Raw genomic sequence first — 25,233 nt, forward strand, 5'->3', positions numbered from 1 at the left:
GGTTAACAGTTCACCTAGGATATATTACAAAAGTATACGTATTTTAGAAGATTTTTTGATTAAATTTACATTTCCCAAAAGAGATAATAAAGTCAAATTTATGATTTTAACATGGAAAAAGACTGAAAGAAAAAAGAAAGAACCGAACATCTGCTCAGGTGGACATGAACCTGCAAAAAAGGGGTTATTCCTGTTCAGAGGTGGATGCCTTACAAGAGGACTACCGTATGGAAGTAGCAAGCTACTTTTTCTCAAGGAAAGCATTGCAATCTTTCTAAAAAAAGGGGGGAGAAAATAAAAGCATAATTTTAATTCTTTACCAATAAAAAATATAATATAATTTTAGTTGAACGCTGAAAAAATAAATATGAAGTTATTTTTAAGCACTACTGCTCAAAGTAAGAGCTTTTATCTACATACTGCTGAGCCATAGAGATTAGTGAGCAGTATAAGAATGTTACTGCCTCTCCTGTGCAGTGACAAGACTTATGTGTCAGGCGCTGAACACAAAAGCCGCCTGCGATCTTATCTATAATGAAGCCACTCATTCACTTTGCCGGTTTGTCCTGCGCTCTTACTTTGAGCAGTAGTCGGCTCCTGTACAGCTTCCTGTGTGTTGCTGTCTTTGATATATTAACCCTTTTTTATGTGCCTCATGCTAAATATAAAATTTGCCCACGATCCTTGTACCAATGAAGCAATGAATCTATTTTGTCGGCTTGTCCTGCATTCTCATTCTGAGCTGCTGCTGTACAGTTTCTAGTGTGTTGCTGCATCTAGCATCTTTTAAACCCATTTTCCTTTTCTTACTTAAAAATAACTTCATATTTATTTTTTCAGCGTTCAACTAAAATTATATTATATTTTTTATAGGTAAAGAATTAAAATTATGCTTTTATTTTCTCCCCCCTTTTTTTAGAAAGATTGCAATGCTTTCCTTGAGAAAAAGTAGCTTGCTGCTTCCATACGGTAGTCCTCTTGTAAGGCATCCACCTCTGAACAGGAATAACCCCTTTTTTGCAGGTTCATGTCCACCTGAGCAGATGTTCGGTTCTTTCTTTTTTCTTTCAGTCTTTTTCCATGTTAAAATCATAAATTTGACTTTATTATCTCTTTTGGGAAATGTAAATTTAATCAAAAAATCTTCTAAAATACGTATACTTTGGTAATATATCCTAGGTGAACTGTTAACCATGTGGTGTCATTGAACTTTGACACTGCATCATCTGACTTGTTGGCGCTCATTTTTTTGTAATCCAGCGTCCTTCCAAACCTATTTATGTCTGTGATACCTGTATGTATCTTGTGGTATTTCCTGATGAAGGGGGCATGAGACCCCTGAAACGCGTAGAATAAAACCACTGCAATCATACAGCATTCTCCTGGAATTTGTCTAAAGCGGCAGCGCAGAATATAGCTACGAACTCCCTTTGGATTTATGATTGGGATTTAAGACAGCTGACTCCCTCTATCCCTGCTGGTGATATTCTTCTTGTGCCTCCTGAGGTCTGATGTCTCCTACTCTTTCCCTGCATGTTCAGCTAAGTGGTTCATTTGCTATTCTGTTTGCATTTGATCTGGTTTTGTTTATCTCTGCTTTGTGCGGGTCATCTAGCTCCGGCTGGGGCTGTGCTGAATCACCGCCCATATGTTATTGCTTGTGCAAGTTTGCTTTGTCCCCTTTTATATTGGTCTCTTTTTGCTTTGCTTTCAGAATATACCAGAGTGCTGATTAGTGGGGGCGAAGTCGTGTGACTTCAGTGTTTTTGTGCATCAGACGTGTTGGACTTTTTTGCAGGGTTTTTTGCGTGATTGCAGACAGTGTCTTTCCTTTCCTGTTCTGTCTAGTCAGTGTGGGCCCCATTGTTTGCTCAGTCTAGTTTTCTGCCTGCGTTTGTGTTTTCATCTTGTCTCACCGACAATACATGTATGGGGGCTATCTATTCCTTTGGGGTCTGCTCCGGGGCAGTTTAGTTTTCCCCTTTCTTACTTTAGGCTTAGTTAGCTCTCCGGCTGTGCCGAAGCGCCTAGGATCATCGTAGGTATGCTCCACGGCTACTGCTAGTTGTGTGGACAGGATCAGGAGTCTGCATCCGCTTAGTTACCAACCTCTCTGGTTTTCTGTGGCTTAGCCTGGGCCTGCTATCCTCCTCGGTGACCCATTCATAACAGTCCACCTAACCACAGACACGTGGATCAGTGCTTGTGGGCAGGATTTGAACATCTCGCTGATGGCACACTGGGTTAACATAGTGGAAGCTGTGACCCAGACAGACCTTGGAATGGAACACGTCCTCACGACACTCAGAATTGCGGGCCCTACATCAATCAGGGTTGCCCCCACAGTCTGCAGCTCATTCTCCACCTCTTCAGCCTCCATCTCCAAAATGACCACATCAGTCACAAGCTGGAAGCACTGCCTCAGCCAAGCATCAACAGGCTGTGCTGAAGCTAATATACTTAGGTGACAAACCGCACAATGCTGAAGAGTTGTGGACCGCTCTAAAAGAGCAGCCAGATCAGTGGCTGACACTGCTGAACATACAGCCAGGCATGATCGTGTGTGACAATGGCTGGAAACTGGTGGCAGCTCTGAGGCGAGCTCACACACATACCATGCCTGGCCCATGTGCTTAACCTTGTTGTTCAATGGTTTCTGAAAAGTGACTCTGAGCTGCCGGATCTGCTTGTGAAAGCACGCCGCCCTGCATGCCCATTTTAGAAAGTCAACTACAGCTTCATCCACCTTTGACGGGCTTCAGCAGCGTTTGCAGCTTCCGGCTCACAGACTGGCGTGTTATGTCCCCACGCATTGGAATTCTACACTGCAAATGTTATGAAGGATTTGTGAGCAGAAGAGGGCAGTTGTTACCTACCAGCATCAACAAGGCCATTGGTATTCAATTCAGACTTTACACATAAGATCTCAGGAGTGGATATGGATGTCAGACATATGTACCATCCTCCAAAACTTTGAGGAATCCACCAAGATAGTGAGAGGCAATGACACCATAATTTGCACCACCATTACACTTCTTTGTGTTCTAATAATACTACTAATTGTTATTTATATAGCACAAACATATTTACAGTTTAATATTTTCAAACACAACAGTCCTAAGTAACAATATCAAAGTTAATAATACAATAATTTAATCAAATCATAACGATGACAACCCTGCTCATGAGAGCTTACAATCTACAATGAGGTGGGGAGACACAAAGTACAGGGGTTTATTTACAATGATGTATTTACAATGCTAGTGCAGAGGTTAATCAAAAGTCAGGGATGGTCTGAGGACAAGGAGGAGGAGAGCATGGTCAGTTGTCCTCTTGGTGAGGACATGGAAGTCTTGCCTGTTAGCAGACTGGGTCACATGGCTGACTTTATGTTGCACTGCCTTTACTGTAAACATTGCCTTAGGAAAATTTTCGGTGACACTCATTACTGGTGACACATAGACCCATGCTACAAGGAGAACTTTTAATCTCTTCTTCCAGAGGCAGACCGGTATATAAAAATTTTGCAGTACCAGAGGGCCCTTGAGAAATTATGTAAAAAATTCCCATCTCAAAACGCTGGCGGCAGAGGTCACAGTTCATTGGAAAACCAAAGAGTACAGGTGAGAGAGGTACACCTCCAATCCAGCAGAGGTAGTGGAACACTGGCAAAGTTATGGGAGAGTTTTCTCAGACCCTCTGTTATGATTCCACCACACGGCAGGGGAAGAGGGTGCCACTGAGCTCCACCCACCACTGACCCAACCTACTTGCCGGTCCCACCCTAGCCGGTGGGCGACAACTGGGCGGCGGTCCCTACCTCGGCGTAAGTGCAGGGAGCTACAGTGAGGGTAAACCGAGGGTGGAATTAGTGCAGGACAACCTAAGGGAGACAAGCAGCAGCAAGGAAGACTCATAGACTGAAACTAAAGAGTGAATGAACCTGAAGGGTAAAACCACGAAAACCCCAAGCTAACACAAAAAATACTAAGATTTCAGCAAAGACCAAAGCGGAAAGCTGGAGTCCCAGAGGTACTCAACGAAAGAGAGACCGGGAGGCTGTCAGAGGTTGTACCGGACAGCGCTGTAGGGAAGACAGGAATCCGTACCACAGAAGAATCACCGGCAGGGAGTGAGAGCCCTGTGGAGTGCTAAATAGGAAAAAGGCGGGACATAAGCACAGGAAACAGTGAAGCAGCCAATCACCAGAACGGAGGAAGAACAATGAACGAAAAAGAACTAGTTGATCAGAAACTGTATAATACGAATGGTTGTGTGGCACAGCAAGTAAGGCATCGAGACTTGCTGTGGAAAACAGACTAGACCCCGGTACGAATCCTGACATTACCCCCTCCCTTATGAGGGGCCCCTGGACCCTCACACAGGGAAGGCTTCTCAGGAAAATTGATATGGAACCTCTTACATAACCTGGGAGCATGAACCTCAGAATGAGACACCCACGACCTCTCCTCAGGGCCATACCCCTTCCAGTCCACCAGGTACTGCAGGACCCCACGAACTTTCCTGGAATCCAAGATCTTTTTTACCTCAAACTCGGGGTGACCAAGTACAACAACAGGAGCAGGAGGTGTGTCAGCCGGACAAACTGGAGGTACATAAGGTTTTAGGAGAGCGACATGGAATACCTTATGCACTCTCATCGCCTGGGGGAGATCCAATTTGACAGAAACAGAGTTGATTATCTGAGATATTTTAAAAGGACCAATGTACCGGGGAGCCAGTTTACCAGAGGGGACTCTTAGTTTCAGATTTTTAGTAGAAAGCCACACTTTCTGCCCAACTTCAAAGGAAGGACTTCTCCTCCTTTTCATATTAGCAAAGTGGCATTGTGACTCCTGAGCCTTTTTGATGTTGCCTTGGACTTGCTCCCAAACTGACCGCAGATCAGAGGAAACAATCTCTACCTCAGGATTGTCCGAGGGGTCCTCAGAGAAAGAGCTGGATTTAGGGTGAAATCCCATGTTGCAGAAGAAAGGAGATATCCCTGTGGAAGAGTTTACCCTATTATTTATGGCAAACTCTGCCAGGGCAATAAAAGATGCCCAGGTCTCTTGCTTATCAGCCACATAGCAACGTAAGAATTGTTCAAGGGCTTGATTGGCCCGTTCTGTCTGCCCATTGGTCTCCGGGTGAAAGGCCGATGAGAAAGCAAGGGAAACGCCAATTTTACTACAGAAAGCTCTCCAGAATTTGGAGACAAATTGGGTACCCCTATCTGACACAATATTAGAAGGAATTCCATGCAGCCGCACCACATGATTTAGAAACAAGGGGACCAATTGCTTGGCGGATGGCAATTTGGGTAAAGGAATAAAGTGTGCCATCTTACTAAAGCGATCCACCACAACCCACAAGGTAGTCATTCCCAGGGAGGAAGGTAAATCAGTAACAAAGTCCATGGAAAGATGGGTCCATGGCTTGGAGGGAACAGGTAGAGGACATAGTTCACCCAAAGGCCGTGAGCGGTTAACCTTAGACCGGGCACAAATGTCACACGCCTTGACATAGGCAGTGGCATCCCGGCGTAAAGTCGGCCACCAAAAATTTCTGGAGATTGACTCCATCGTACCAGAGATACCAGGGTGACCTGAAAGAGGAGAGTTGTGGTGTTCATTCAGCAGTCTCAAACGCAATTGACAGGGAACGAACCATTTATTATCAGGAGAGCCGGACGGAGACAAATGTTGAAATTGCTTAACTTCAGCAAACAAATCAGAGTAATTAGCAGCCAAAAATACTTTATCAGGTAAAATGGGAACAGGTGGGATGTTTGACGGTTGTTCAGGCAAGAAGCTTCTAGATAGCGCGTCTGCTCTGGCGGTTTTGCAGCCGGGTCTGAAAGAAATCACAAAATTAAAACGTGAAAAGAACAACGCCCACCTTGCCTGTCTTGGATTAAGCCGTTTGGCCGTTTTGAGATATTCAAGATTTTTCTGGTCGGTGAGGACAGTAACAGGATGTTTGGCCCCCTCCAGGAAATGTCGCCATTCCTCAAAGGCCAATTTTATAGTGAGCAGTTCCCTATTCCCAATATCATAATTTTTTTCAGCTGGGGAAAACTTCTTTGAGAAGAACGCACAGGGTTTCAAACGAGTCAAAGACGAAGTCCCCTGTGAAAGTACTGCCCCTACCCCTGCCTCCGAGGCGTCAACCTCAACAATAAAGGGTCTCTCCTGATCGGGCTGGGTAAGAACAGGAGCAGTGGCAAAGCTCTCCTTAAGAAATGTGAAGGCATCCACTGCATCCTTACTCCAGTTTACCAAGTCGGAACCTTTCACAGTAAGATCTGTGAGAGGTTTCACCACAATGGAGAAGTTTTTTATAAACTTGCGGTAAAAATTGGCAAACCCCAGAAATCTTTGAAGAGCTTTCAAAGATACAGGACGAGCCCAATTAAGAACCGCTTTTACCTTCTCCGGCTCCATTGTGATGGCCTGGGGTGTCAAAATATGACCCAAAAAAGATAGACTTTGGACCCCGAAAATACACTTTTCTTGCTTGGCGAAAAGTTGGTTATTGCGGAGTACCTGGAGAACATCCCTTACATGATTTAAATGTGAGTCCCAGTCAGGAGAGAACACTAAAATATCATCCAGATAGACAATTACATAGCGGCCAATAGCATGTTGGAAAATATCATTGGTGAAATTTTGAAAAATCGCCGGAGCATTGCACAGCCCAAAGGGCATAACCAGACACTCGAAGTGGCCCTCGGGGGTATTGAAGGCGGTCTTCCACTCGTCGCCAGCCTTTACACGAATGAGATTATACGCCTCTCTCAGGTCCAACTTCGAGAACCATCGAGCCCCCTGAACCTGGTTGAACAGGTCCGGAATCAACGGAAGAGGATATTGGTTACGGACAGTTATTTCATTAAGACCTCGGTAGTCTACACACGGCCTAAGTCCTCCATCCTTTTTACTGACAAAAAAGAAACCTGCGGCCAGAGGTGAGGTGGACGGACGGATATGCCCCTTTCTTAGAGCCTCTTGTACATATTCACGTAAAGCTTCTCTCTCAGGAGGTGATAAATTATACAGGCGTCCCTTAGGGAATTTACAATTGGGAACCAAATTGATAGTACAGTCATAGGAGCGATGAGGTGGCAACCGCTCAGACTCCTTCAAAGAAAAGACATCTGCGAATTGGCCCAAAAGACTCTGAAGAGAAGCTTGTGCAGAGACGATACCACAAACGTGTGTTAACAAGCATTTCTGTGAACAATCTGCACCCCACTTCTCCAATTCACCAGAAACCCAGTTAATGTTGGGGTTATGGAGCTGGAGCCATGGAAACCCCAGTATGACACTAGTTGGGAGGTCATGCATAACCAAAAATGACAGTTGTTCCACATGCAGTACACCAACCTGAAATGATAGCAATGGGGTACAGAGACTAATCTCCCCACTTGCTAGTGGGGTGTTATCAATACCAACTAATTTAGTGGGGTGAGCGAGTGGAATTAAAGAAATACCCAATGAGACAGCAAACTCATAACACATAAAATTAGCAGTAGCCCCTGAATCAATCATGGCAACTCCTTCTCCCTTAGAGGAGGTGAAAGCAACAGAAATTGGCACTAAGAGTCTCTTAGAACTTAAAGGAATTACCTGTCCACCCACAGGCCTAGGTGGTGTATTCCGAGAAGATTCCTGTGGAGTGCCAGGGCGCCGCGGGCAATCCTTTATCCAATGCCGAGGATCTCCGCAGTAAAAACAGGTTCCAAGTGCGTGGCGTGGACGGCAAGGACTTGGATCTGTGGCAGGTTGCATGGCTCCCAATTCCATAGGTTCGGCAGCTGGCAGATTCGGAACAGCCGGAGTGACCCTAGAGAAAACGGGAACTCGTGCTGCTGCCTGCTCCGATCTCCTCGCCCTTAACTTGCGATCTATTCTGACCATTAAAGCCATCAGCTCCTCCAGAGACTGGGGCAGTGTGTAGTGTACCAATTCATCCTTTAGGGCTGGTGAAAGGCCCCGCTGAAATTGATTCTGAAGTGCGGGATCATTCCAACGGGTAGCTAAGCTCCATCTACGAAACTGGGTGCAATAAACCTCTACCTCCTGATCACCCTGGGTCAGGGAGGTAAGGTTTGCCTCGGCCAGAGCGACTTGGTCAGGCTCATCGTAAATATTCCCTAAGGCTTGAAAGAAGTTGTCTACAGAATCACGGAGATTTGAATCTGGCGGCAGAGAGAAGGCCCACTCTTGGGGTCCCTCCCGTAAGCGAGAGATTATGATACGGACTCTTTGAGCTGGGGGGCCAGAAGAAATAGGTCGTAATTGAAAATATAATTTACAATTTTCTCTAAAAGAAGCAAATTGGCTTCTATCTCCGAAAAATGGCTCGGGTAAGTTAACTCTAGGCTCAGAATTAGTTGTCCCTGCAACGGCAGCTGCTTGAATTTGCTCCTGACGCTGGACCTGCGCAGCAAGATCTTGCACCAGCTGAGTAAGGCCCTGCATCTGATTGACTAAAGAGGTCATAGCGTCCATAGGGAAGGCCGGTGATTCTGTTATGATTCCACCACACGGCAGGGGAAGAGGGTGCCCACTGAGCTCCACCCACCACTGACCCTACCTACTTGCCGGTCCCACCCTAGCCGGTGGGCGACAACTGGGAGGCGGTCCCTACCTCGGCGTAAGTGCAGGGAGCTACAGTGAGGGTAAACCGAGGGTGGAATTAGTGCAGGACAACCTAAGGGAGACAAGCAGCAGCAAGGAAGACTCATAGAGTGAAACTAAAGAGTGAATGAACCTGAAGGGTAAAACCACAAAAACCCCAAGCTAACACAAAAAATACTAAGATTTCAGCAAAGACCAAAGCGGAAAGCTGGAGTCCCAGAGGTACTCAACGAAAGAGAGACCGGGAGGCTGTCAGAGGTTGTACCGGACAGCACTGTAGGGAAGACAGGAATCCGTACCACAGAAGAATCACCGGCAGGGAGTGAGAGCCCTGTGGAGTGCTAAATAGGAAAAAGGCGGGACATAAGCACAGGAAACAGTGAAGCAGCCAATCACCAGAACGAAGGAAGAACAATGAACGAAAAATAACTAGTTGATCAGAAACTGTATAATACGAATGGTTGTGTGGCACAGCAAGTAAGGCATCGAGACTTGCTGTGGAAAACAGACTAGACCCCGGTACGAATCCCATTGCCCTGGCCTGGGGTACTCTCATAAGAAGTGCAAAGTTTTGGAAGATGCTGAGGGAGCACCTTGCTGACCGTACCAACGCCCTCCGTCCTTCCTTTGTGCCTATTATTGGTTTTCCACGCTGGACACGTAGCATGAACTGGTTATCTGTACTGCACACGTACACTGTACACACGGTCATGGAGCACACGGCGGCTCACTCTCTGGTGGTCACTGGGGACACAGTGCCTTGTTCTCTGGAAGTACCACTTGTAGCGGTGGGAGCAGACGGGAACAGTCCATCGCAGCACTGGTGATCTAAGGACAAAGCACACTGCTCAGCCTCCTACGAGCTGCTTGTCTCCGCTAAAAAACTCTGCTTTCATGCCTGCTTTCTCTTAGGCTCGCCCTCCTGCCTCTAGGTCACCGGGTCTTTCAGCCTGTCCATTCCCCTATTCCTTCCCCCTGAAAACAGGGGACGCAGCCTTGACAGTTCTGGACCCAGCGCAGCACAGGAACCTGGAGCCCGGTCTTTCTGAGTCCATACATATTTGTCCAATCAGCTCTGTAATGCAAGCATCATAGAAGGCAAGTTCTAACTTTCGCGAGCAAATTATACACTACAACAGTTTCACTTTGAAGGACTTTGTGGCTCACATCAATCCACAAGATGATACTAGTCTCATACTTCAAAATTACAGTGGTAAATAAGTGTCACACAAATAGCTTGTGTATGTTCTGACTTTTGAAACATCATTTGGGTGATAAGTATTCATACATATTTGCTTCATAATATATTAATCATCTTCTTCAATGCTTCGGAATATAATGTTGTAAAAATGAAAGCAAGTTGGTGAAGTGCGTGGTAACTCATTGGTGAAAGTAATTGTAATCTTTACTATTTCTACATTGCATGTGCGGCTAACCACTTCATTGATATTATTTAGTTTCTTTTGCAAGAAAAGAACAGCTCCATCAAAACGACGTGCTTTTCCTATTAATTCATTATGCTGGTAAAGTTGAGGTGAGATTAGGGATCTAGATAACATCTGGGGACTGTAGTCAACATGGCACTGTGACAAGACCCATTGGGGTCTAGCTATCAATTTGACATAGTTTGTGAAAAGCTGAATAGAGTTGCGAGCAAAACCATATTTTGATTCAATAACATGTTGGATGGATTGTCTTGTGGAAACACCCATATAATAGAAGTCACACCTTCGACCACTACGCTCTCCAATTGACAAATATTGAAATCCAGCAGAAATGTCAATCTCTAGCTTCTGGTCTAGAAACTGCAGGGGTTTCTTTTTGACATCCTTGTCCAACAAGTTCAGTATTAGTAGGTGATGGATTGTCAAAATCCGGCCCAGGAACAACAGTCTACGGTAGTCTGGAGTCCTGTCGCTGTGCTCTTCCAAGTGCTCTTGCTCTGGCTCTTACAGTCATGATTTAATCTAGAAGATTTTGCCTTCATAATACAGAGACAGAGTACAACACCGCCCAAGCATTCACCCTCTGCTCCTCAGACTTTCTATGTGCACAGTAACTGCCTGGCAGGCCAAGAAAAATATCAGAAAGGCAGAGAAGAAGAATGCTGAGAACAGTCAAGGACAATCCACAGACCACCTCCAAAGACCTGCAGCATCATCTTGCTGCAGATGGTGTCACTGTGCATCGGTCAACAATACAGCGCACTCTGCACAAGGAGAAGCTGTATGGGAGAGTGATGCGAGAGAAGCAGTTTCTGCAAGCACTCCACAAACAGAGTCACCTGAGGTATGCAAAAGCACATTAGAACAAGCCAGTTACATTTTGGAAGAAGGTCCTGTGGACTGATGAAACAAAGATTGAGTTGTTTGGTCATACAAAAAGGCGTTATGCATGCGCTGTATTGTTGACCGATGCACAGTGACACCATCTGCAGCAAGATGATGCTGCAGGTCTTTGGAGGTGGTCTGTGGATTGTCCTTGACTGTTCTCACCATTCTTCTTCTCTGCCTTTCTGATATTTTTCTTGGCCTGCCACTTCTGGGCTTAACAAGAACTGTACCTGTGTTCTTCCATTTCCTTACTATGTTCCTCACAGTGGAAACTGACAGGTTAAATCTCTGAGACAACTTTTTGTATCCTTCCCCTGAAAAGCTATGTTGAATAATCTTTGTTTTCAGATCATTTGAGAGTTGTTTTGAGGAGCCCATGATGCCACTCTTCATAGGAGAATCAAATAGGAGAACTACTTGCAAGTGGCCACTTTAAATACCTTTTCTCATGACTTGATACACCTGGCTATGAAGTTCAAAGCTCAATGAGGTTACAAAACCAATTTAGTGCTTCAGGAAGTCAGTAAAAAGTAGTTAGGAGTGTTCAAATCAAGAAAATGATAAGGGTGCCCATACTTTTGCACCGGTCAAATTTTGTTTAAATGCAGATTGCACATTTTCTGTTAGTACAATAAACCTCATTTGAATCCAGAAATATAACTGAGTCCATCAGTTATTAGATATATGAAACTGAAATAGCTGTTGCAAAAACCAAAATTGTTATAAAGAAAAAAGGTTAACATTAATAGGGGTGCCCAAACTTTTACATATGACTGTATATAACTGTTTTTATTGATTTTGCAGTTTTATAAGGGGAGTGAGAAGGGATATGTAAGGTTTTAGGAAAAGGGGGAGGGGGTAAAATTAGGAGACGGGGAGGAAAGGGAAGGGAAATGGGGTGACAATAAAAACTAGAAAACTCCAAATATACATTTCCATAGCTTTGCATATGAAATTAATGCAGTTGTAAACTGTATAAACTGTATCTAACTTAATTTTATATCTTAAAAAAAATGTAGGCACTTAATGACCAGTATAGTAAAAAAAAAAAAAAAAAAAAAAAAGGGTTGTGTGTTGACCAGATCTGTGGGAGTTATCCATCAGCCATTCCGTAGTGCAGGTGTCATTTATTATTTGAACAATAAAGTATAACTTTGGTTTAAGCTGTAACAGGAATTGAATTCCATTTGTCCCATTTCTTTGCATGTTTAAGTTATTATTAATAATAGCGAAGCGTAGTTCCAAAGAGTAGTGCGAAGAGATTTTCTCCAAAATAATCTGAAAACTTTGGCACATCCACTCTTTTCCAGTACAATGCCAGGGAATTCCTAACCACCAGGAAAATATGTATTATAACAAACCTTATCGAAGGGTCGAACTCTTCAAGGTCAATAGAGAGAAGAGCGGCCTTTGGAGTTAACGGATAATGCATCTTGAGAAGTGAGTCAACATATAGCGATACCTGTTTCTACAGGCTTTTAACTTTAGGGCTACTCCAAAAAATATGGAGAAGATTACCTTGTAGTCCGCAATTCCTCCAACATAAGGGTGAGTTCTTTTGGTCATTATGAGCTAGGCGAGAAGGGGTGTAATACCATCTAACAAGGATTTTATAGTAAGTCTTGTGCAGGATCATAGAAATGTTGGACGAATATGAGTTTCTGATAGCGTTTTCCCATTGTTCGTGGTTAATAGAAATATTTAGTTCGGATTCCCACTTTACCATTTATGAGTTTTTATGGAAAGTATTATCTTTATTTAAATAACTATAAAGATTTTTGGTGCTCCATAAAAAATTATTATTAGGATCTTCTAATAATTTAGCAATAATTTCTGCCTTCAGATTTTTGTTGCTTATAAATTTACGAAAGCTATTTTTTAAAAGAACATAAAGTCTTGGGAGGTTAGATTAAATTTTTCTTTGACTTCTTTAAAGGGTATAAAATTCATCCCATTATGCAAGTCTCTTACTTTTTTGATTCCCGATTTCTTCTAATTATCCAGAAGATCGATTTTATAGATGGTAGTGAGCAAGGAAATTGGGAAGTTTGTTGTTAATTCTAGTTTGTTTCTTCTCTTGTTAGGTTTAGCTAGTATAGTCCAAGAGCTAGTCAACGCCTGGAAGGTAGGAGATTTAGGATTAGGTAGGTGTGGTCTAAAAAGGTGATTAATAATTATGTCCTGTAGGGGGCAGTGGTTATTAATCAAATCATCTAGATGGGTCCATGTGAGAGTTATTTTTGTTAAACCAGTATGCACTATGTTTAACCAAACTAGATAAATAATAGGCTTTAATGTTGGGAAGTGCAATGCCACCATTATTTTTGGATTTATTTGTAAGCTAGACAGAGACAGCAAAAGAGCTGGATGTGGCAAGGAAGTCACACTTTGATCAGGTTTGTCCTGAAACACACATATCTAGAGAGATCGTTAAGTATGATATTTACCTTCCAACACACAAGTTATATACTCACACTTTGTACTCCTAGTGCTTTCCAAACAGCAAAACTGAGTAATCCAACTCCACACCAGGCATAAAGAGAGCCCCATCCTAAAGCCCTCAATGCAAGAGATGAACCACTTTCTGGCAAGGCAGCTGTTGCAGTGGATCCCTAAAGAAAATGAAACTGTCAGGTTAACTTTTTACATGTAACAATCCACAAAACCAAGAGCAAATACAATAAAATAAAGATACAAAAATATGGAGTATCGTAGTCCTTTCTTAACATGCTCCTATTGTCTTTACTTGCGGTTTATTATTTTGGGCATTAGGCTTCTCTTATATTTTACTAGATGTGAACATGGCCCAATTGTTGGATTACACATCTCTATCAGTTCTTTGTAATTTCTATTTTCTGACTTATATGAGGACATGACAATGACACTTTATATAAATGACATTTTAAGTCTTATTTATATATCCTAAAAAACATCTTAACATTCATTAAATCTTGCGGAACGTACAGTTGTTAATTAAGACAGGCTTTTTACACCACTGTCTGTTGGAATAAAATGTGCCAAACACATAAAAATTTGATGCATTTGGGGATTTTTGTGTGCTTTACAAACTGAAAACACTGCCATCTAGAAGTTTATTGTGAAAATGATATTTGAAATTTGTCTGGTTGGTTCACAAATTGGATCAATCTCAGTCAGGATTCCATTAATTTTCAAAAAGAGCTATAAAATTTAAAGTGTACATTTAGGTCCTACTTTGATTAGCAATATTTCTTTGTGCACCTGGGTAAAAAGCAGTCATCATGCTGAGCAGAGAAGAATAGTTTAAGAATAGTTTAATAATAGATCCTCAATGCTTTGCCACAAGCACTGTTGATCTTTCACTTAAATTAGACTTGTCTTGCTTGGTGACTATATTTGCAATCTAACTAGGTATTGGCATGACTAAAGCGTATCTTTCTTCAAGCCTACAGGATCATCTATTTTGCCCTGTGGCATGTACTAAACTTGTATTGCAAAAATAAAAAAAAATGACAAACAGATTTTATAGGCAAAGAGAGTGGGAAAGGGACAAGACCATTTCTAAAACTAAAAACTTCAAAATGTCATGTCATTTTAACACATTCTAGAAGATTATTAACTCCTTCCCTTCACTGCCAATTTCCACTTGTGTTTTACATAATCTTTAAAATATACTACTTTTAAAAAATTAGTTGTCATTTTCTGAGACTCATAAATAAAATGTATTTTCCATCAATGGAGCATTGTGTGAAGCAAAGGGTGACAGAAAGGTTAGCTATCTGTCTATAATCACTTAAAGAGAACCTGTCAGCAGGATTGTGCACAGTAACCTCCACATAGTGTCAGGTAGGCGCTGTTATACTGATTAAAAATATACCTTGGTTGATGAAATCTGTCCTGTGGTTGTTTAATCTTTATTTTCAGTTTTGAGTTAATGATATGCTCGTGCTTCGGGGTGGGCCTCTGGGGGAGCTTCATGTAGTGCTCTGCTTAGCTATTCATAATGCAGACTGCTGACAGGTCACTGATCCCACGGAAAAAGATGAAGAAACAGCCGCACTCAGAAAATTGGCGGCACCACTCTCAATTTTAACTCCATTGACCGCCATCTTCTTGTCAGTTTTTGGTGCCATCTTTAAAACTCTCTAATGGCCGCCATCTTTGCCATTTTCAAGGCTCCTCCGCTCTCTGTACAGAAGGCATCGCAATCCTGCAGACTACGCCAATTCTGTAAGGCAGCCAGCGTGATAGTCATGGCAATGGACTGTACTGTTCCCACACCCTGGCACCCCAGATAAAACATTATGTTCCTTCTGCTGCATGTGCATTGTGTGCAGCAGAACACTCACGGTCACTGTCAGAGTCCTTTCTAGTTCTGTCACTCTGGCTCCACAAAACATCACAGAGTCACAATTCTTTTCCAACAGTTGAACTTTACTAAACAATAGGGCATCCATCACATTGGCAGCACAGGTTAGACACAGAGATGTCTTCTTATCTTTCCCTGCCATCTCTATCTTTAATGTGCCCCTCTCTATTCTAATCCGCCTACGGTCCTATACTATCTAAGATTCTATCCTAACCCTAAGCCCATACTCAGTACCTGACAGACACATGACATTACAGTACATAAACATTACATTTCACATTAATAAACAAGGAGGTGCCACGCGTAATCCTGTGAGCAGCTACCAAGGGAGAGGAAGCACATGAGGGTCCCTGCCACCTCCTTACATTCCTCCCTCCTAGAAGATGGTCGTCCACAAACATGGCAGTACCTGTAAATTTAAAACTGCTAGAAATTTAAAAAAAAACATATTTACAGTCAATACAGTCTTTATCTGATGAACTTTGTGGGTCAACTGAGACCCCGACTCCACTCAGTTGGAACCCCGGAACAAAAGAGTTCAAGTTCTTTTCGTATGGGTCCAACTGACCCTTGTCCCTTGGCTCCTGGGACCCATAACAAACACACTTGCTTGACAGCCAACTCAGCAACAGTCCTTTTAGTCCTGACTCGGCTCACTCCACAGGTCCTCCTGCTCAGATTTTTCCCCCCTCCTTCCTGGAGTAGAGTATGGGCACGTTAAAACAAGTGTGCTGCTTTTGTTAAGGGGAACAGTCCAGGGTTTAAACAAGTAAAATTCAGGGCTAACACAGGTAAAATGCAGGGCTAACACAGTTCAGTTCTTAAAGTAGCCGCACACATAGTCCGTTTTTTCTTTTCCAAGGGTGATTAACCCCTTCAGGGCCTCGGTCCCATAATCCAGCAGGGGGTGCGCAACGGGTGCATGTAAAACGTGGATGGAGGGAGGGGGAAGAAAACACAGTCACTTCAACCATGACCATACTGGTCACCTACCGACATGTAGTTCTGATGCCGTCCAGGGCTTCCTGCTCTTCCGGAGATGCGGAACAGTCACATATATTTATTCCTCCATTGCATCTTAACACAACACACTGAAAGGGACACTTCAGTCAACACAGGGCCACTGACCGGCATAGTGGGCCACATTCTGACCCTGAACAATGATAAAAGTGTGGTCCGAAGTCCTGCTGGCGGAAGACTCTCCACTGTTCCTTCTGCTCCTTCCCTCCACCAGCGGCAGATTCAACAGTCTCGGAGCCTCCTACTCCCATGACCCAACTGCGACCACCATGTCCATTAAAGGCGCCTCTGCCCTCTAGCTGACTGCAGGCGGCTGCACATAATACTGAGCTTCCACTCCCGTCTCACATGAATGCTGGAGACCATCTTTACTGCCACTGCATATGGTCCCCATGGCCTTTGCTCCTTTTTGAAAGTTACTCGGTCCCACTCCTGTAACGAACCGTTAAAATCAATGGACCCAAAATTCACATATCCCTTGTCCATGGTCTTGGCCCCTTGAATGAATCCATACCCCTGGGTGGGATTAAAGTACTTAATGAGGTCACGTGTCATCCGGCCAGACATGGCTCCCCTGCTGGGGCACTGTAGCTCCTTCAAGATTTGGAGTTCCCACAGTTTCTTTTCTTCAATAACTTTCCCTAACCCACTGAGCCTCCTCCGCTGTGGGAGCTCGGGGTTCGTCTGGATATATGTTGTGGGAGGACGCTGGGGAAGTTGACGGGGCAGGAGTCGGTGCAGGAACTGAGATGAGTGTAGGTCTTTCACTCACCAAAGCTGCAGCTGGCTGTGACGGTCCTCCATGGCAGCTGTGTGAGCTTGGGATCATGGCAACGATGAATCCCCTCTGTACAGCTTTCGGCGTCTCCATGACCCCTTCCGGTTCCAGCTGCTCCGCGTCCGCGGTGTCCCAGCTACCGAAAATCTTCCATTCCGACAAGCCAAATGGGAACCAGTCCTCTAGTTCCACCGTCCCAAAGTCCCCCGGGCACAAGTCTGCCTTCAACTGAGCTACGGATCGCTCCCAGTCTTGCCGACCAATTCCCCCATGAAAAGACATGCTCCTGCGTTACATGTCAATAGGTAACTTGCTGGGTAATGGCGTTTGGCTTCTGAGCATGCCGTCTTGTTCTTCTGAGCTCCACCCATTCGTGGCTGGAGATAATTCTGGCTGCCCCACTCATTCCTTCAGATTCTGCTGCAGGGGTTGGGACTTTGGCCACGCCCATCTTGGGCAGTCACTAGTCACTATGGGATGTGGCTTAGGCTCAGGCCCACCCCGAAGCACGAGCATATCATTATCTCCAAACTGAAAAAAGATTAAAAACCACAAGATGGATTTCATCAAAGGTATCATTTTAATCAGTATAACGGCGCCGAACGGACACTGTGTGTAGGTTACGGTGTACAATCCTGTTGACAGGTTCCCTTTAAATCTCACAGTCACTATTGACTATAGCATAAAAGGAATTCAATTGCAGTTAGCTCCAATGGCTGCAGATATGGAGCAGAGCCAGCGGTATTATAGGTATTATATAGGTGGCATCTCAGGAAAGAATGTAAGTGTCACAGGTTGACTGCAACAGAGAAGGGTCAGAATACCACAGTGTCTAATTTCACGTACCACTGCAGCGATCAGAAGCAAGTCACCTTCATGTTAAATGGTGCAGGTTTCTGTTAGCAGTACAGAGGTTGATTTGTCTCTGAGGCTTCAAGTTTGGATATCTCAGGTGTTTACTACAGACCACTCCCCTCTCCTATATACAGTTGTGCTCAAAAGTTTACATACCCCAGCAGAATTTTTGCTTTCTTGTCCTTTTCTCAGAGAATATGAATGATAACACCAAACTCCACTCATGGTTAGTGGTTGGGTGAAGCCATTTATAGTAAAACTACTGTGTTTCCTCTTTTTAAATCATAATGACAACCCAAAACATCCAAATGACCCTGATCAAAAGTTCACAAAACCCATTTCTTAATACAGTGTATTGCCCCCTCTAACATTAATCAAAGATTGTAGTCTTTTGTGGTACAGTTGTGGCCAAAAGTATTGACACCCCTGCAATTTTGTCAGATAATACTCAGTTTCTTCCTGAAAATGATTGCAATCACAAATTCTTTGGTATTATGTTCATTTAATTTGTCTTAAATGAAAAAACACAAAAGAGAGTGAAGCAAAAAGCAAAACATTGATCATTTCACACAAAACTCCAAAAATGGGCCAGACAAAAGTATTGGCACCCTCAGCCTAATACTTGGTTGCACAACCTTTAGCCAAAATAACTGCGACCAACCATCAATGAGTTTCTTACAATGTTCTGCTGGAATTTTAGACCATTCTTCTTTGGCAAACTGCTCCAGGTCCCTGATATTAGAAGAGTGCCTTCTCCAAACTGCCATTTTTTGATCTCTCCACAGGTGTTCTATGGGATTCAGGTCTGGACTCATTGCTGGCCACCTTAGAAGTCTCCAGTGCTTTCTCTCAAACCATTTTCTAGTGTTTTTTAAGTGTGTTTTGGGTCATTGTCCTGCTGGAAGACCTATGACCTCTGAGGGAGACCCAGCTTTCTCACACTGGGCCCTACATTACGCTGCAAAATTTGTTGGTAGTCTTCAGACTTCATAATGCCATGCACACGGTCAAGCAGTCCAGTGCAAGAGGCAGAAAAGCAACCCCAAAACATCAGGGAACCTCCGCAATGTTTGACTGTAGGGACCGTGTTTTTTTCTTTGAATGCCTCTTTTTTTCTCCTGTAAACTCTATGTTGATGCCTTTGCCCAAAAAGCTCTACTTTTGTCTCATCTGACCAGAGAACATTCTTCCAAAACGTTTTAGGCTTTTTCAGGTAAGTTTTGGCAAACTCCAGCCTGGCTTTTTTATGTCTCGGGGTAAGAAGTGGGGTCTTCCTGGGTCTACTACCATACAGTCCCTTTTCATTCAGACGCCGACGGATAGTACGGGTTGACACTGTTGTACCCTCGGACTGCAGGGCAGCTTGAACTTGTTTGGATGTTAGTCGAGGTTCTTTATCCAACATCCGCACAATCTTGCATTGAAATCTCTTGTTAATTTTTCTTTTCCGTCCACATCTAGGGAGCTTAGCAACAGTGCCATGGGCTTTAAACTTCTTGATGACACTGCGCACGGTAGACACAGGAACATTCAGGTCTTTGGAGATGGACTTGTAGCCTTGAGATTGCTCATGCTTCCTCACAATTTGGTTTCTCAAGTCCTCAGACAGTTCTTTGGTCTTCTTTCTTTTCTCCATGCTCAATGTGGTACACACAAGGACACAGGACAGAGGTTGAGTCAACTGTTGTGAGCTCATTTCCGGGTTTGCCTCTGGCTTCTGGTGAGGGTTATGGAGCTGGCTGTGCTGACAGAGGAGTAGTGAGTTCTCTATCTGGGCGCTCCCTCTGTTGGTGAAGGGAGATAATGAAGCTGATCTAAATGGCAGAGACCGGCCACCTGAGGAAGAGGACTGCGATTGGACATCGGGAGTTTTTGATTGGATTTAAGGCAGCCGACTCCCTAGTTTCTTGCTGGTGATTTCTCATGACTGTGGCTTCTGGTTTCCAGTTTGGTTCCTGCCTTCTTAAAGCTAAGTTTTTTCTGCTATTGTTCATATGAGTTTTTGTCTGGTTTACTTAGTTTTTGTGTTCAGCCAGCCCTGGCTGGGACTGGGCTGAATCCCCATTTTGTCTCTGATCAGCTGATCTCTTTTGCTCTGTCTTCAGAATATACCTGAGTGCTGATATAGGGAATTGAAGTCTAGTGACTTCAGGGCCTTTTTCTATCAGACGAGTTGGACATTTTTTGGCAGGATTTTTTGCGTGATTGCAGACAGCAGCTTTTTTTTCCTGTCCTTTCTAGTTAGTGAGGGCCCCATCGTTTGCTCAGCCTATCTTTCTGTGTTTGTGTTTTCATCTTGTTTCACCGACAATACATGTTGGGGGCTGTCTATTGCTTTGGGGTCTGCTCTGGGGCAGTTTAGATTTTCCTTCTTTCTTTAGGCTTATTTAGTTCTCCAGCTGTGATGAAGCGTCTAGGACCACCGCAGGCACGCTCCACGGCTACTGCTAGTTGTGTGGATAGGATCAGGGGTCCGCAATCCGCTAGTTACCAACCTCTCCAGTTTTCTGGGCTTAGCTTGCGTTTTGTTTTTTCCTCCTCGGTGACTCATTCACAAGTCAACTTTAATCCATGTCAACTGGCTGCAAGTGTGATTTAGTTATTGCCAACACCTGTTAGGTGCCACAGGTAAGTTACAGGTGCTGTTAATTACACAAATTAGAGAAGCATCACATGATTTTTCGTACAGTGCCAATACTTTTTGTCCACCCTCTTTTTTATGCTTGGTGTGGAATTATATCCAATTTGGCTTTAGGACAATTCTTTTTGTGTTTTTTCATTTAAGACAAATTAAATGAAGATAATAATAAAGAATTTGTGCTTGCAATAATTTTCAGGAAGAAACTGACAAAATTGCAGGGGTGTCAATACTTTTGGCCACAACTGTAGCTGTGGATGAGGCTCTTTATTTTCTCAGATGGTAAAGCTGCCCACTCTTCTTGGCAAAAAGCCTCCAGGTCCTGTAAATTTCTGGGCTGTCTAGCATGAACTGCGCACTTTAGATCTCCCTAGAGTAGCTCAATGATACTAAGGTCAGGAGACTGAGATGTCCACTCCAGAGCCTTCTGCTGAAGCCAATGACACGTCGATTTGGCCTTGTGTTTTGGATCGTCATGTTGGAACATCCAAGTACGTCCCATTCACAGCTTTCAGGCTGATGATTGCAAATTTACCTCCAGTATTTGCTGATAACATGCTGCATTCATCTTTCCTTCAACTTTGACGAAGATTCCTGTGCGCCTTTGTAGCTCACACATCCCCAAAGCATCAGAGATCCACCTCCGTGCTTTACAATAGGAATGGTGGTCCTTTCGTTATAGGCCTTGTTGACCTCTCTCCAAATTTAACGTTTATGGCTGTGGCCAAATAGTTCAATTTTGGTCTCATCACTCCAAATTTCATTGTCCCAATAATTTTGAGGCTTGTCTCTGTGCTATTTTGTGTATTGTAGGTGAGATACTTTGTGGCATTTGTGCAGTAATGGCTTTCAACTGGTGAACTTGAACTTGCAGCTCATTTTTCTTCCTTATTGTGAATCTTGAAACAGCCACACCAACAGTTTTCAGAGAGTCCAGTATTTCAGCTGATGTTGATTTTTCTTGTGCAAATTGCCTCTTCAGAAAGAAAGAGGACTTTTACTCTACAGCGCCACCTATTGGTAGTAGCGATCCTACAAGTCACAATCAACCCTTTAACGAGTCTTGTAGTATGACTTAGGATACAAGCCAAATCAGAATCTCAATTTGCAGACACGGTGTTTCGAGCTGTTGGCTCTCGTCAGTGCAAAGTATGAGATCTGATTTGGCAAGGTGAGAGGCTCTGGACTAGGGTCTAAGAAGTAAGGTTTCTCCTTGCGGAGAGTGACATGCCAGCTGTGGTTTGTCAAGGTAAGGAGACTTATTCGCCGTGCAATGCTCCTCTGGGAAAATAATATGCAAATTGCCTCTTCAGAAAGAAAGAGGACTTTTACTCTACAGCGCCACCTATTGGTAGTAGCGATCCTACAAGTCACAATCAACCCTTTAACGAGTCTTGTAGTATGACTTAGGATACAAGCCAAATCAGAATCTCAATTTGCAGACACGGTGTTTCGAGCTGTTGGCTCTCGTCAGTGCAAAGTATGAGATCTGATTTGGCAAGGTGAGAGGCTCTGGATTTTTCTTTGCATCCCGAAAAATTTCAGTGCAGTTCTGGACAAAACTTTTGTTGGTCTACCTGAACATGGATTTGTTTTTACAGAGATCCTGATTTTCACAGTTTGAATGCTGCTGACTGGCATTATCAATTCCTTGGATATGTTTTTGCATCCCTTTCCTGTTTTATACAGTTCAACTACCTTTTCTCATAGATCCATTGACAATTCTTTTGCTTTCCCCATGACTCACAATCCAGAAACGTCAGTGGCTGGATGAAAGATGCAAGAGTCTGTGAGGGATCTCACAGGGGAAGGGGGGGCGTTGACTTCGCTCACCTCGGGGGAGGGGAGAGAAGGACCTGCAATGATCGGCTCTCTGGCACCACCACTTGCTCCAGGTCAGTCAGGGAACTGCACAGAGGGCAAACAGTTGCCGGAAAGGCTTCCCTTATAGGTACGAGTTAGTGAGGTGCTCCCAGTGAGGGGGATATATATCACCAGTCCAGGCTGGGGATATATATTTAAACTGCTGGCCGTCACTGCTAGAGTTCCTCACTAAAACAATACAGTATTCTGCCACCAGTTCCTCGTTCGACATAATCCCCATCCGACAACAGGCTTATTATGGGTCAGAAACCAACCCGGTAGCGTACAATTGACCGACCGAGTGTGAGGACGTGGTGATTCATGAATCAAGATAAAAGAGCAGTCCCAAGATTAATTTTATATTTAATCGCCAAAAACACACACTGGAAATTTACAGGGCACCTTGATGATGGTGGGATGGCTTTTATGTTATTTTTGATCAAAAACAGTATTACTAAGAATTCTGAGTTATTTAAATGCACTTGCTTCTTACTTATTTAGTTACAGCAGTGATTTTTGCTCAATTTGTTTCTTGTAGGTTTTTGCGCTTTATTATGACTAATGGGAACATGCGTTTATGTGCTGTATGTATACTAACTTAATCCAAGCTCAATTTTTCTGTTTTTCTTAGTATTTTTCATTTTGTGCAAGCCGAGGCGTGGCCTCCCTTTTCTGAGCTGATAATTACATTTAAAAGCTTCCCCAGACTGATGTCCATAGATTGGGACCCTGTCCTTTTGTCTGCCCTTATTCACACACTGAGGTCAACTCTGACACATGGTAAGGTTTTTATTATTAGACAGCATAGGATCATCACGATCAGGGCACCTTGACGATGGTCGGATGGCTTTTATGCTATCTTTGATCAAAAACAGTAATACTAAGAGCCCTGAGTTATTTAACCCCTTAGTGACAAAGACATTTTGCAGCTAAATGACCAATTTTTACAATTCTGACCACTGTCACTTTATGAGGTTACAACTCTGGAATACTTTAACGGATTCCGGTGATTCTGAGACTTTTTCGTGACATATTGTACTTCATGTTTTTAGTAAAATTTCATCGATACGACTTGCATTTATTTATGAAAAAAACAAAATATGGCGAAAATTTTTTAAATTTTGCAATTTTCAAACTTTATATTTTTATGCCCTTAAATCAGAGAGCTATGTCACACAAATTTCTTATTAAATAACATTTCCCACATGTCTACTTTACATCAGCACAATTTTGGAAATAATTTTTTTTTTTTAGGAAGTTATAAGGGTTAAATTTGACCAGTGATTTCTCATTTTTACAGCAAAATTTACAAAACCATCTTTTTTAGGGCCCACCTCACATTTGAAGTCACTTTGAGGGGTTAACATGACAGAAAATACCCAAAAGTGACACCATTTTAAAAACTGGACCCCTAAAGGTGCTCAAAACCATATTCAAGAAGTTTCTTAATTCTTTACGTGCTTCACAGGAACTGAAGCAATGTGGAAGGAAAAAATTAACATTTAACTTTTTTTTTGCAAAAAGTGTAATTCAGAACCAATTTTTGTTATTTTTACAAGTGTTAAAAGAGAAAATGAACCACAAAATTTGTTGTGCAATTTCTCGTGAATACGCCGATACCTCATATCTAGGGGTAAACCACTTTTTGGGTGCACGGCAGAGTTCGCAAGGGAAGGAGCGCCGTTTGACTTTTTCAATGCAGAATTGGCTGGAATTGAGATCGGACGCCATGTTGAGTTCGGAGAGCCCCTGATGTGCCTAAAAAGTGGAAACCCCCAACAATTGACCCCATTTTGGAAACTAGACCCCTGATGGAACTTATCTAGATGTGTGGTGAGCACTTTGAACCTCCAAGTGCTTCACAGAAGTTTACAATGTAGAGCCGTGAAAATAAAAAATCATTTTTTTCCACAAAAATGATCATTTTGCCCCCAAACTTTTATTTTTACAAAGGTAAAAGGAGAAATTGGATGACAAAAGTTGATGTGCAATTTGTCCTGAGTACACCGATACCCCATATGTGAGGGTGAAAAACTGTTTGGGTGCATGGGAGAGCTCGGAAGGGAAGGAGCGCCATTTTAGAATGCAGACTTTGATGGAATGTTCTGCATGTGTCATGTTGCGTTTGCAGAGCCCCTGGTGTGCCTAAACAGTGAAAACCCCCACAAGTGACCCCATTTTGGAAACTAAACCCTCCAAGGAGCTTATCTAGATGTGTGGTGAGCACTTTGAACCCCCCAAGTGCTGCACAGAAGTTTAAAACGCAGAACCGTGAAAATAAAAAATCTTTTTTTCACAAAAGTGATTTTTTAGCCCCCAATTTTTTTTTATTTTCCCAAGGGTAACAGAAGAAATTAGACCCTCAAAGTTGGTAAATAGTGGAAACCACTCAATTCTTGCTACAACCCTAACACACCCCTAACCCTAATCCGAATCCTAACCCTAATGCTAATCCTAACTCTGACTCTAACCCTAATTCCAACCCTAACCCTAATTCTTACCCTAATTCCAACCCTAACCCTATTTCCAATCCTAACCCTAATCCCAACCCTAATGCTAATCCCTAAACCTAATTCCAACCCTAACCCTAATCCTAATTCCAACCCTAATTCTAATCCTAACCCTAATTCAAACCCTAACTCTAGCCCTAATTCTAACACTAATTCTAGCCCTAAACCCAATTCTAACCCTAACCCTAGCAGAAAATTGAAAGTAAATATATTTTCTGTATTTTATTATATATATATATATAT

The 25,233-nt window shown here is 43.1% G+C and overlaps 1 protein-coding gene across 8 annotated transcripts in view; it reads right to left on the reverse strand.

The window, feature by feature from the left end:
- The window catches only part of TMEM242 (transmembrane protein 242), a 319,004-nt gene that overhangs the window by 52,270 nt on the left and 241,501 nt on the right, over positions 1-25,233 (reverse strand). For all 8 annotated transcript variants that reach the window (XR_012227499.1, XR_012227500.1, XR_012227498.1 and 5 more), the window contains one exon: positions 13,453-13,590. Coding sequence is in view for 5 of the 8 variants with exons in the window: in XM_073563937.1 (XP_073420038.1) it covers positions 13,453-13,590 (138 nt within the window). In the remaining 3 variants the exon portion in view is untranslated. The remainder of the gene's footprint in view (positions 1-13,452; positions 13,591-25,233) is intronic.

Source organism: Dendrobates tinctorius, unplaced genomic scaffold (genome assembly GCF_039654945.1).
Source record: "Dendrobates tinctorius isolate UK_male_01 unplaced genomic scaffold, ASM3965494v1 ptg000409l, whole genome shotgun sequence".
NCBI lineage: Eukaryota > Metazoa > Chordata > Amphibia > Anura > Dendrobatidae > Dendrobates > Dendrobates tinctorius.